The 14004-nt window shown below is 44.8% G+C and overlaps 1 protein-coding gene across 1 annotated transcript in view; it reads right to left on the bottom strand.

Moving 5' to 3' along the window:
* The window catches only part of LOC121567282 (S-arrestin-like), a 47247-nt gene extending 34021 nt beyond the window's left edge, over nt 1-13226 (bottom strand). The window contains exons 1-5 of the mRNA XM_045218015.1: nt 13147-13226; nt 12696-12761; nt 12419-12479; nt 12272-12316; nt 11835-12034 (exon numbers count right to left, since the gene is read on the bottom strand). Of these exons, the coding sequence (XP_045073950.1) occupies nt 11835-12034; nt 12272-12316; nt 12419-12479; nt 12696-12743 (354 nt within the window). The 5' untranslated portion in view covers nt 12744-12761; nt 13147-13226. The remainder of the gene's footprint in view (nt 1-11834; nt 12035-12271; nt 12317-12418; nt 12480-12695; nt 12762-13146) is intronic.
* Nucleotides 13227-14004: the final 778 nt, after the last annotated feature.

Genomic DNA, 14004 nt, shown 5'->3' with positions numbered 1-14004 from the left:
CCAGAGCCGTCCAGCCAGGATCCGCCAGAGCCGTCCAGCCAGGATCCGCCAGAGCCGTTCCAGCCAGGATCTGCCAGAGCCGTCCAGCCAGGATCCGTCAGCCAGCCATGAGCCGTCCAGCCAGGATCCGCCAGAGCCGTCCAGCCAGGATCCGCCAGAGCCGTCCAGCCAGGATCCGCCAGAGCCGTCCAGCCAGGATCCGCCAGAGCCGGCCAGCCAGGATCCGCCAGAGCCGGCCAGCCAGGATCCGCCAGAGCCGTCCAGCCGGGATCCGCCAGAGCCGTCCAGCCGGGATCCGCCAGAGCCGTCCAGCCGGGATCCGCCAGAGCCGTCCAGCCGGGATCCGCCAGAGCCGTCCCAGCCGGGATCCGCCAGAGCCGTCCAGCCGGGATCCGCCAGAGCCAGCCAGCCGGGATCCGCCAGAGCCGTCCAGCCGGGATCCGCCAGAGCCGTCCAGCCGGGATCCGCCAGAGCCGTCCAGCCGGGATCCGCCAGAGCCGTCCAGCCGGGATCCGCCAGAGTCGTCCAGCCGGGACCCGCCAGAGCCGCCCAGCCGGGACCCGCCAGTGCCGTCCAGCCGGGACCCGCCAGAGCCGTCCAGCCGGGATCCGCCAGAGCCGTCCAGCCGGGATCCGCCAGAGCCGTCCAGCCGGGATCCGCCAGAGCCGTCCAGCCGAAATCCGCCAGAGCCGTCCAGCCGGGATCCGCCAGAGCCGTCCAGCCGGGATCCGCCAGAGCCGACCAGCCGGGAGCCACCAGAGCCGTCCAGCCAGTATCCGCCATTCAGCCTGGTACTGCCCCTTAGTCCGGTACTGCCCCTTAGTCCGGTACTGCCCCTTAGTCCGGTGCTGCCCCTTAGTCCGGTGCTGCCCCTTAGTCCGGTGCCGCCCCTTAACCCAGTGGGGTTTAGTTGGGGGGTGGTCATGTGGAGGAGGCTAGGGAAGCGGGTGGTGACTAAGGTGGGATGGGGACCACGACCAGGGGCAGAACCGCCACCGTGGACAGACGCCCACCCAGACCCTCCCCTAGACTGTATGCTGGTGCGCCCGGAGTTCGCACCTTTAGGGGGGGGTACTGTCACACTCTGGCTCCAGGACTGTGTGTTAGAGCCAGGGTGTATTTCATTTGGTGGTGTTGGGGTTGGGTGAGTTTCATTTTGTTTGTGTTTAGTGGTGATTGGTCAATGACTCCCAATCGGAGGTAACGAGTGTCAGCTGTCGGCTCGTTATCTCTGATTGGGAGCCATATATATACTGTTGTGTTTCACTGTTTGTTTGTGGGTTTTTGTTCCATGTTTCTGTCAGTGTTACAGAGGACTTCACTATCGTCATTTGTTGTTTTTTCGTGGTTGCTTTATTAAATAAAGTCATTATGTTCACTCCACGCGCTGCGTATTGGTCCGCTCCTTTAGACGATCGTGACAGCCATGACTACATGGAACTCTATTCCACATCAGGTAACTGATGCAAGCAGTAGAATCAGATTTAAAAAACAGATAAAAATACACCTAATGGAACAGCGGGGACTGTGACATAGGCGCAGACACATGTATACACACACATGATAACATACGCACTATACATACACGTATTTTGTGTTGTAGATATGTGGTAGTGGAGTAGGGGCCTAAGGGCACACACTTAGTGTGTTGTGAAATCTGTTATGAATGTATTGTAATGTTTTAAAAAAAAGTGTAACTGCCTTAATTTTGCCAGACCCCAGGAAGAGTAGCTGCTGCCTTAGCAGCAGCTAATGGGGATCCGTAATAAATACAAATACAAATGTATTTTAGAAAACTTGCAGAATATGAACCTTTCAATCAAATATATACATTCTGTTGGCCTATGATACAATGCCGAATACTGATTACTATCATTCTTTTTCACATAAGTATGAACCAAATTACTATTGGTGACACAAACACTGCCAATATCATCAGTACAACAGTCTCATCAACTGTGTGCAAGTACATTTAATTTTGTAGCTTGCTATTGTAACTTTTTGGATACTCCGAATGGTCTCCTACAACTACAGTCTATTAATTTGTAACAAATGGTCCAAAGGGAGGACAGGCCTGTTCTAATTGCTATTTGAACCGTATGTGATTATCAACTCATGCACCCTTTTCATTATTCTGCTATTTCTTGTAGAATTGATTAGGACACCAGGAAGCCATCAGAAGAGGACATGGAAGAGGATGTGTCAGACGACAGTTGGATACCATCGGATGAGGAAGTGACATCGGAGAAGGACAGCTCTGATGACTACATCCCTCCTTTTGGTCTGAGGTAGGTCTCAAAACCATGTTTGTTTTTTGAACATTACAGACCTACTGATTGAGTAAATGCTTTCCTTATTAAAATTAACTTATGAGCTTACTTCAAATGTCGTACCCCTTCAGAATCCAAAATATTAGCTTGTTTTCTTTACTCCAATATTTGTAGAACTGACAGTGCCTTAGCAAAGGAGGTGCAATTACTCCCAGTCCTTAGCCTCGATCAGTCTGTGCTTTTAATTTTTAAATTTTTAATTGAACCTTTATTTAACTAGGCAAGTCAGTTAAGAACAAATTCTTATTTACAATGACGGCCTACACCGGCCAAACACGGACGACTCTGGGCCAATTGTGCGCTGCCCTATGGGACTCCCAATCACGGCCGGTTGTGATACAGCCTGGAATCGAACCAGGGGGTCTGGAGTGACGCCTCAAGCTGAGATGCAGTGCCTTAGACCGCTGTGCCACTCGGGAGCCCAGAGCTTGATCATCATCACTCTGAAGACACAGGATTTACATTGGAGGATGATGAAATGTCACAAATTACCGACAAGTATCAGGTGCTGTGCAAAGATGACATTGTTGGACAACATGCATCTACAAAGTGAAGCACTCGCTTGATATGTGGCATGGGGTAAAGAACTTGGGCAAAAATATGTATGCTGTAAGTTAGTTATATTGAGGAAGTTATGCAATCCCCAATTTGCTTGTTATCTTTTACTTAATGTTTCAACTGAAATGCCTAATTGAGAGAATTGTCTTAACCCCCTCTCAAAACATTCTCTCAAAAAAGGCTGGGCAGGAGGCAGGGTACTCCATCCTTCTCCAGTGGAGTAAGGACATTGTTAACCACTTCTGGTGGTGCTGTAAGAAATAAATATAAATCCAACTATTGGATGATTTATATTTGTAATTTATATTTGTAATGGCTGGTATCATACTTGACCGTAATTGAAGAGTTCATTGTAAGTGAAATACTGTGGCACTAAGAAAATCCAACTATTGGATGATTTGTAATTTATATTTGTAATGGCTGGTATCATACTTGACCGTAATTTCAGCACTGTCATTACAGGGATTAATCACATGGCAGGCTATTGTGTAGTAAATGGTTACTGATAAATGGTTTTCACTGTTGTAGAACATGTGGAGAGGCATCCTGCACCATGTTGTAGGGGAACACGAATGGGCCTTTGGCAGCTGTCAGCATGACGGTTTAGCTGAGTCATGGATAGAGAGAGGTTCAGCAGCCCACAAGACTCTGGGTGTTCCTCAATATGCATTCTAGCTCCACACACTCATGCTCCGAATGCATTCTCAGACGACGTTCTCTTGAGTACGTTCTTGTGAGGATGAGATTGTGGAGGAAGAATAAAACATGACATTTGAGAAGCACTCGCACTGCCCCTACTGTATTGAGCAAGGCACTTAACCCTAATTGCTCCTGTAAGTCGCTCTGGATAAGAGCGTCTGCTAAATGACTAAAATGTAAATGTAAATGTATTACCTCACGCTTCATATCCCCATTCACTGGACCTTCTTCCAGCCAGGACAATGGCAACAATAGACGAAACAAGATATACACAAAGCAAACGTTTTACTTCATAACTATCAGCTAGCTATAATAATGTAGCTAACCAGAGTTTAACATTCAAAAATGACCTAAAATGAATATTAGGCAAGATAGATGTCAATTATTTGTGGGTATATAGATAACAATTCTTCATGGCTATCTGGCTAGCTAACAGTGGTAGCTAGCCAGTTAGCCCTGTTGACTTATTATGGGCTTGCGATCTACAGTACGTATTTGTATTTGTATTTATTAGGGATCCCCATTAGCTGCTGCCAAGGCAGCAGCTACTCTTCCTGGGGTCCAAACACATTAAGGCACTTATATTACACATCAAAACAAAAGATAACAATGTTATGTTATATGATGTACTATTTTATACCACTACATACAGTGCCTTGCAAAAATATTCATCCCCCTTGGTGTTTTTTCTATTTTGTAGCATTACAACCTGTAATTTAAATTGATTTTTATTTGGATTTCATGTAATGGACATACACAAAATAGTCCAAATTGGTGAATCAAATAAAATTAAATTGTCACATGCGCCGAATACAACAGGTGTAGACCTTACAGTGAAATGCTTACTTACAAGCCCTTAACCAACAATGCAGTTTTAAGAAAGAATACCAAAAGAAATCACAAAAAAATACAATATAAAATAATACGAAATAAAAGTAACAAATAATTAAAGACCCGCAGTAAAAATAACAATAGCGAGGCTATATACAGGGGGTACCGGTACCGAGTCAATGTGCGGGGGCAACGTTTAGTCAAGGTAATTGAGGTAATATGTACATGTAGGTAGAGTTATTAAAGTGACTATGCATAGATAATAAACAGAGAGTAGCAGCAGTGTAAAAGAGGGTTGGGGGGGGGGGCAATGCAAATAGTCTGGGTAGCAATTTGATTAGATGTTCAGGAGTCTTATGGCTTGGGGGTAGAAGCTGTTTAGAAGCCTCTTGGACCTAGACTTGGCGCTCCAGTACCACTTGTCGTGCAGTAGCAGAGAGAACAGTCTATGACTAGGGTGGCTGGAGTCTTTGACAATTTCTAGGGTTTGTCAAACCGCCTGGTATAGAGGTCCTGGATGGCAGGAAGCTTGGCCCCAGTGATGTACTGGGCCGTATGCACTACGAATAGTTATGCACGCTCAAGTTCTCCCTTTTATTTGTCTTATTTCTTGTTTGTTTCACAAGAAAAAATATTTTGCATCTTCAAAGTGGTAGGCATGTTGTGTAAATCAAATGATACAAACCCCCCAAAAAAACAATTTTAATTCCAGGTTGTAAGGCAACAAAATAGGAAAAATGTCAAGGGGGGTGAATACTTTCGCAAGCCACTGTATCTACAACACAAAATGTATGATACCACCATACAACAGTATTACAATGTACGTGTGTAGAGTACGTGTGCTAGCGCCCGTGTGCTAATGCATACCTGTGTGTGTTTCTCTTCACAGTCCCCGCTGTTTTTTTTTTTTATCTGCTTCTATTGTTTGCATCAGTTGCCTGATGTGGAATAGAGTTCCATGTAGTCATGGCTCTATGTAGTACTGTGCACCTCCCATAGTGTGTTCTGAACTTGGGGATCAACAACCATGACAGTTTACAATTCAGGGTTACTCCAAGCAGTTTAGTCACCTCAACTTGCTCAATTTCCACATTATTCATTACAAGATTTAGTTGAGGTTTAGGGTTTAGTGAATGATTTGTCCCAAATACAATGCTTTTAGTTTTAGTCCCCAATATTTCTAACTTATTCCTTGCCACCCATTCTGAAACTAACTGCATCTCTTTGTTAAGTGTTGCAGGTAAACATGCCAAAATTAACACAGCATGTATTTATTAACATATTAAGATAAAATATTGTAGACAGGCAACATATGACGTGAATAGGCAACATTTCATTCCGAGGTGTGTATTTTCTGTCGCTTCAGCTCAAATAATGGCCGCCATTGAATTCACAAAATTGTGGCTAATTTTTTACGTGGTTGCGTCATATTTCTTTAATACTTTCCGTTGAAGCTTGCATCGATGCATGCTTCAAAATATGTCCAAATGGAGTACACATTCGAGAAGTACCCTCCGTGCTCTGTTTTGCATACTTTGATTTAGACTCATACTCCGACCCTCCCGTGCTCCAATTGGCTTGCTCGGAGCGCGGTAGTATGCATTTTGAGAAAAATCCTCTGACTGAAATTGTGCTCAACAAGAGGTGGCTTAACAATATCCCCAAATACCTGGCTTTTAGGTACTGTAAATCAGACGACACACATAAGGCTAATTGTGATGCTTTTCTCAGGTCAACTGCAGAGCTGGAGGCATTCCAGAATCAAATTATGATGTATGCCAGCAAGAAGAGCAATCTCTGGGACTCCTCCCCCTTGAGAACTTTTGTGACGTTTTTACTTTTAATAACCGTTTAATCAAAACTCTGCATTTAACAATTTAACAACAAATTTACCAACGTCTTAATTTTTTCCTCACTCAACTTTTTTCATTCAACTTTTTGACCCCGGACGCTTTCTTGACATAGTTCTACAGAAGTTCCACCAGCCGAAAAAGCTAAATAGTAACATTAACGCGATGCATTAAGAATATGCAGGTGAACTATCGCCTTATGGTGAGGATAGCCGAGTTGCAAGCCCAGCTTTAGACGCAATCGTTAGGCAAGGGCAATTTAAGTGTAGGAAAGGACGAAACAGCGTCTACGCCACCAGTAAGTACAGATAGTAGTATAAATTCCCCCCACACAGTCCCCGCAGCCGGACAATTTTCTCAAGGCTTCTGGAAAGAAAAATTTCAACCGGTTCTCCCCATTAAGCAATGAGTCGGAGTCAGAGACCGAGCCTTCTCAGGTCTCTCCTCCACCTGTTACGGAGTCTGAGTCGCCGAAGCCTCCCACCATTAGCTCTGACAAATTGAAAATCCTAGTCATTGGCGACTCCATTACCTGCAATATTAGACTTAAAAATAATCATCCAGAAATCATACATTGTTTACCAGGGGGCAGGGCCACCGACGTAAAGCCGAATCTGAAGATTGTGCTGGCTGAGACTAAAACTGGTGAGTGTAGATGGTATAGGGATATTGTTATCCACATCGGCACCAACGATGTTAGGATGAAACAGTCAGAGGTCACCAAGTGCAACATAACTTCAGTGTGTAACTTAGCTAGAAAGATGTGTCGGCATCGAGTAGTTGTCTCTGGCCCTCTCCCAGTTAGGGGGAGTCATGAGCTCTACAGCAGACTCGCACAACTCAATCACTGGTTGAAAACTGTTTTCTGCCTCTCCCAAAAGATAGAATTTGTAGATAACTGGCCCTCTTTCTTGGACTCCCCCACAAACAGGACCAAACCTGGCCTGTTGAGGAGTGACTGACTCCATCCAAGCTGGAGGGGTGCTCTCATCTTATCTATCAACATAGACGGCTCTAAATCCTCTAGCTCCACAATGAGAGAGGGTGTAGGCCAGGCAGTCTGCCACTAGCACAGTCAGTGTAGTCAGCTCAGCTTTCCCAATTGACACCGTGTCTGTGCCTCGATCTAGGTTGGGCAAAACTAAACATGGCGGTGTACGCCTTAGCAATCTCACTGGAATAAAGACTTCCTCCATTCCTGTCATTATTGAATGAGATTGTGATAATATCTCATATCTCAAAATAGGGCTACTTAATGTTAGATCCCTCACTTCCAAGGCAGCCAATGAACTAATCACTGATCATAACCTTGATGTGATTGGCTAACATTTACGACAGCAAATTTCAACAAAAAATAATCTGCGTTTTCGTCTGTTGAGCTTCTAGTCATGAAATCTATGCAGCCTACTCAATCACTTTTTATAGCTACTGTTTACAGGCCTCCTGGGCCGTATACAGCGTTCCTCACTGAGTTCCCTGAATTCCTATCGGACCTTGTAGTCATGGCAGATAATATTCAAATGTTTGGTGATTTCAATATTCACATGGAAAAGTCCACAGACCCACTCCAAAAGGCTTTCGGACCATCATCGACTCAGTGGGTTTTGTCCAACATGTCTCCGGACCTACGCATTGCCACAGTCATACCCTGGATCTAGTCTTGTCCCGTGGAATAAATAGTGTGAATCTAAATGTTTTTCCTCATAATCCTGGACTATCAGACCACCATTTTATTACATTTGCAATCGCAACAAATAATCTGCTCAGACCCAAACCAAGGATTATCAAAAGCCATGCTATAAATTCTCGGACAACCCAAAGATTCCTAGATGCCCTTCCAGACTCCACCCACCTACCAAAGGACAAAAATCAGTTAACCACCTAACTGAGGATCTAAATTTAACCTTTTGTAATACCCTAGATGCAGTCGCACCCCTAAAAACCAAAAATATTTGTCTCAAGAAATGAGCTCCTTGGTATACAGAAAATACCCTGAAAAGGAGCCCTGAAGCAAGCTTCCAGAAAATTGGAACGGAAATGGTGCTCCACCAAACTGAAAGTCTTCCGACTAGCTTGGAAAGACAGCATCGTGCAATATCGAAGAGCCCTCACTGCTGCTCGATCAGCCTACTTTTCCAACGTAATTGAGGAGAATAAGTATTTTTTATACTGTCGAAAAGCGAACTAAAAAGCAGCATTCCCCAAGAGAGGATAGCTTTCACTTCAGCAGTGTTGAATTAATGAACTTCTTCGACTAAATTATTATGATCATTAGAAAGCAAATTACGGACTCCTCTTTGAATCTGCGTATTTCTCCAAAGCTCAGTTGTCCTGAGTCTGAACAGAACTGCCAGGACCTAGGATCAATGGAGACACTCAAGTTTTCTTATCCTGTATCTCTCGACACATTCACGAAAATAGTCATGGACAAAGGAGATGATTGTGGACTACAGGGGGAAAAAAGAGGACTGAGCACGCCCCCATTCTCATCGATGAGGCTGTAGTGGAACAGGTTGAGAGCTTCAAGTTCCTTGGTGTCCACATCACCAACAAACTATCATGGTCCAAACACACCAAGACAGTCATGAAGAGGGCACGACAAAGCCTATTCCCCCTCAGGAGACTGAAAAGATTTGGCATGGGTCCTCAGATCCTCAAAAAATTATACAGCTGCACCATCGAGAGCATCCTGACTGGTTGCATCACCGCCTGGTATGGCAACTGCTTGGCCTCTGACCGCAAGGCACTACAGAGGGTAGTACGTACGGCCCAGTACATCACTGGGGCCAAGCTTCCTGCCATCCAGGACCTCTATACCAGGCGGTGTCAGAGGAAGGCCCTCAAAATTGTCAAAGACTCCAGCCACCCTAGTCATAGACTGTTCTCTCTGCTACCGCACGGCAAGCGGTACCGGAGTGCCAAGTCTAGGTCCAAAAGACTTCTCAACAGCTTCTACCCCCAAGCCATAAGACTCCTGAACAGCTAATCATGGCTACCCGGACTATTTGCACCGCCCCCCCCCACCCCATCTTTTTACGCTGCTACTACTCTGTTAATTATTTATGCATAGTCACTTTAACTCTACCCACATGTACATATTACTTCAACTACCTCACATTGACTCTGCACCGGTACCCCCCTGTGTATATATAGCCTCCCTACTGTTATTTTATTTTACTTCTGCTCTTTTTTTTCTCAACACTTTTTTGTTTTATTCTACTTTTTTATTTAAAATAAATGCACTGTTGGTTAAGGGCTGTAAGTAAGCATTTCACTGTAATGTGTATTCGGCGCATGTGGCCAATCAAATTTGATTTGATTTGATTTAAACCTTCCAGCTGCATACTGGACCCTATTCCAACTAAACTACTGAAAGAACTACTTCCTGTGCTTGGCCCTCCTATGTTGAACACAATAAATGTCTCCCTATCCTCCGGATGTGTACCAAACTCACTAAAAGTGGCAGTAATATAGCCTCTCTTGAAAAAGCCGAACTTTGACCCGGAAAATGTAAAAAACGATCGGCCTATATCAAATCTCCCATTCCTCTCAAACATTTTAGAAAAAGCTGTTGCGCAGCAACTCACTACCTTCCTGAAGACAAATAATGTATACAAAATGCTTCAGTCTGGTTTTAGACCCCGTCATAGTACTGAGACTGCACTCGTGAAGGTGGTAAATTATCTTTTAAGGGCTTCAGACCAAGGCTCTGCATCTGTCCTCGTGCTCCTAGACCTTAGTGCCGCTTTTGACACCATCAATCACCACATTCTTTTGGAGAGAATGGAAACCCTAATTGGTCTACAAGGACAAGTTCTTGCCTGGTTTAGATCTTATTTGTCAGAAAGATATCAGTTAGTCTCTGTGGATGGTGTTCCTCAAGGTTCCGACCTTTAAGTCTTTACTGAAGACTCATCTCTTCAGTAGGTCCTATGATTGAAAGTAGTCTGGCCCAGGGGTGCAAAGGTGAACGGCAAGGCACTGGAATGAAGAACCGCCCTTGCTCTCTCTGCCTGGCCGGCTGCCCTCTCTCCACTGGGATTATCTGCCTCTGACCCTATTACGGGGGCTGAGTCACTGGCTTACTAATATGCCATTTAGCAGACGCTTTTATCCAAAGCGACTTACAGTCATGTGTACATACATTTTTACGTATGGGTGGTCCTGGGGATCGAACCCACTACCCTGGCGTTACAAGCACCATGCTCTACCAATTGAGCTACAGAGGACCACTAGTGCTCTTCCATGCGGTCCCTAGGAGGGGTGCGTCACGTCGTGCCAGGCTTTTTTGCGCTATACTCAACTTGAGTGGGTTGAGTCACAGACGTAATCTTCCTGTCCGGTTTTGCACCCCATTGAGCTTGTGCGGTGGAGGAGATCTTTGTGGGCTATACTCAGTCTTGTCTCAGGGTAGTAAGTTGGTGGTCTGTTGATATCCCTCTAGTGGTGTGGGGGCTGTGCTTTGGCAAAGTGGGTGGGGTTATATCCTGCCTGGTTGGCCCTGTCCGGGGGTATCGTCGGATGGGGCGACAGTGTGTGGAAACTAGATGTAAGTGATTCCTGTTTCCCTGCCGTTCTGGCACTCGTCTGTTCTGCGCATGCAGAGTATCATGTACATCTCCGTCAGAACCTGCCCGAACTTGTTCAGTGCAGCAGCACATTTTACTGCCTATTGGTTATATCTTGATACTGTAATACTGATTACTCTTTCTTTGCTGTTCTGTGTTCCAAATCCTCAGCTACTAAAGTTCAAAAGAGGGACAGTGCTTGCGAAGAAGACCCCAAAACCCTACAGTTACATCCCTGAGCTGCAAGCAGGTTGGCATCCAACGCAGGAATGCCAAGGATCATCCCTCGTGTAGCCAGTATCCCAAGGAATCTTGGCCTTCTCCCTAACATTTCACCACCACCCAACCAGGAGCTGGTTCAGGCACATGATAGGGCTATGTGTGCCATGTTCAGGCAGCATATTCATTCAAGAATCAGGATCAACTTTATATGCAAAGTACATTTACCTGTACCAGAAATTTGACCTGGTGAAACGGCACTATGGAAGTATGACAGTTGAGTTGTAAAAATCTCTCAGCGCGTGAGCGAGATTACATCTTGGCTACACTCGAGCCCTACATCATCACGTCGCCTGGCTGAGAAATCAGCTGCAAAATGTAAACATACCTGAACGGGGGAAAATTGAAAAAAGCTCTGATATTCCTAGTGCTGTGGTGTCAAAGCACTGAATAAGTCAAATTAAGACGTAATATCTCTTATTTGAGAGATATAAACATAAATCGAAAATTCTTTATTTTATTTTGCACGTACTGAGTCTGGCTTTAATATTTGGAAAAAAATTAACAGGACAAATCTGAGAGGGCACGAGCCTCTGTGCCCTCTATGGGCATGACGCCTCTGTGTACTGTGTGTCTGCGGTGTAGGGTGAAGTTGTCCCTAGATGTGATCTTGGGTCAGTTTTGCATTTTCCCCACTAATGGTTAAGATTAGGATTTGGGGAAGGGTACCTGATCCTAGATCTGTACCTAGGGGACAGTATGTGTCTGCACTCAGTCACCTCAAAGAAGAAGGGAATGGCATTGTCTCCCAGCTTGTGCAGTAGTTTCTCCTGCATCTTGGTGTGTATGCTCCTTTCCTTGTCCTGCAGTTCGGGGTACATCTGGCGGGTGGTCAGAAAGATGTCCCTGCGGAAGGCCACGCCCATCACGTCCATGTCATCTCTGCCATACCGGAACGTGCAGGACAGCATGACAAACACTACGGGGCACAAGAAGTAAAGAACAATGTTTTCACTGCTTTTTTTTTCATAGACAGTTACATTCATTCCTAGGGCCAATGTAACCTTACTAGGAAAACTTGGGGCCCTATTCATAGGCTATAACTAGGGCCCAGGGGTTTTCCTATAGTGAAATCATATGGTCAGGGAAAACTCCTGGCCCCTCTTCATTCCTAATTTAAAAAGCTGACATTCAGTTCAAATGTTGAAAAACCAACCTTTCTTTCCTTTGACCTGTACAGGGTCGATCAGCACAACTCCATCTGATTCATACAGGGGAGAAAAATAGCCCTTGAGCATGACAACAGCACAAGGCACAAAGATCCAAATAGAAGCAAGTCCCTCCCTTCCCTTCACACACTCACCAACAGGATCGATAGAGTCACAGTGATCCACAAAGTCCCTCTTGGCCATGTACACCCCCACCTATGCCAGAAACAGACCTGAGACTTTACCAATGGTAATGACAAACGGCCCTGCACATAGCCTACGTTGCTTGCAAATACAGAAAAATAAACAGGAGCAAAAAACACACGGACATAGATGCCAAGCACAGGCAGATGGATAAGATAAAACAAAAATGAACACGTTTTTTTTGACAACTGGTGTAATGTCTTTGCTGGCCTGAAGAGGGATACTCACCGACTTATCACGGGAGAGTTTCTTGAAGATAACATGTTTGGGGCTCATGGTTTTTGTCTCTGAAATCTACAGAAGAAATTACATTGTTACTACAAATGCGGCTGACTGACAGATAATCAAATAAGGTCTGATGTTTGATTGGCGGCCATCTCTATTCAATATCTGCAGGTATAGATAAAAATCTGACTCAGTCTATCAGTGTCATCACAATAAAACACAAAATGGCTGCTGAAAACAGTTTAAAGCCCCCAGCATTGTAGTTCTAAAAACACCCATCATATGACATCATCAACCCAATTTTCTATCTCTCATTTCTCAATACCAATCTAGGGAAGTTGCTGCATCGTATCATAGCTACTTTATAATTGCTATACAAACATGCTTAACCACCCATCTTCTTCCCCACACCTGACCTATACAGTAGAATTGCCACTTGGGCAGGATGACTGACCTGCAGTTATGGTGCTGGACGTGTAGGGTCAGCTGCAGGTAACAGTGGTGTACCAGGCACAACTATGTGGCTGTATTTATGATCTGTGTGGGTGCTGCTGACCCCCCCTTGACACTACCTCATCGTAAGGTAGAAATTGCCCTTAGGCACAGATTTAGGATCAGTTCACCCTCCATGAATCCTATTCTTAAACACTATGGAGTAAAATGTTAAAACTGACCATAGATCAGTGTCCTCAGGTCCTCCCTGTCACGCCTTCCTCGGGATAAAGCAGGAGTTTAGTTACTCATTGGATCATCAGTTCCTTTCCGTCAGCTTGATCGGCCAAGATCTGAAGCACGAGGACCTAATCCTTACACACGTACAGTAGGCCTAACCAGCAGAGAGTGCAGCATTGCGGGTCGTACACACTGGCCACTTTCCAGGTTGACTACATTTCAGAGGTATGCCACATCTCACAATGCCTGGATAGGTGTTTAAAATATCAGCTAACCACATCAGCTAGCAATCTGATGCCCGACTGCGCAGTCGATGACATGGCATGCAATCATTACTTGATGCAATGCAACTTCTGCAATGTAGTCGTCCTGGAACGCGACCACTGACTAAGCTTTGAGCCACTCTACTACTACAGTGCCTTCAGAAAGTATTCACACCCCTTTACTTTTTCCACATTTTCTTGTGTTAAAGCCTTAATGTTAAATGGCCTACACACAATACCCCATAATGTCAAAGTGGAATTATGTTTTTAGAAATTTTAACAAATTAATTAAAAATGAAAAGCTGAAATGTCTTGAGTCAATAAGTATTCAACCCCTTTCTTATGACAAGCCTAAATAAGTTCAGGAGTACAAATGT

The sequence above is a fragment of the Coregonus clupeaformis genome, chromosome 6 (assembly GCF_020615455.1).
Source record: "Coregonus clupeaformis isolate EN_2021a chromosome 6, ASM2061545v1, whole genome shotgun sequence".
NCBI classification, from domain to species: domain Eukaryota; kingdom Metazoa; phylum Chordata; class Actinopteri; order Salmoniformes; family Salmonidae; genus Coregonus; species Coregonus clupeaformis.
This window is presented reverse-complemented; position numbering and strand designations above follow the sequence as displayed.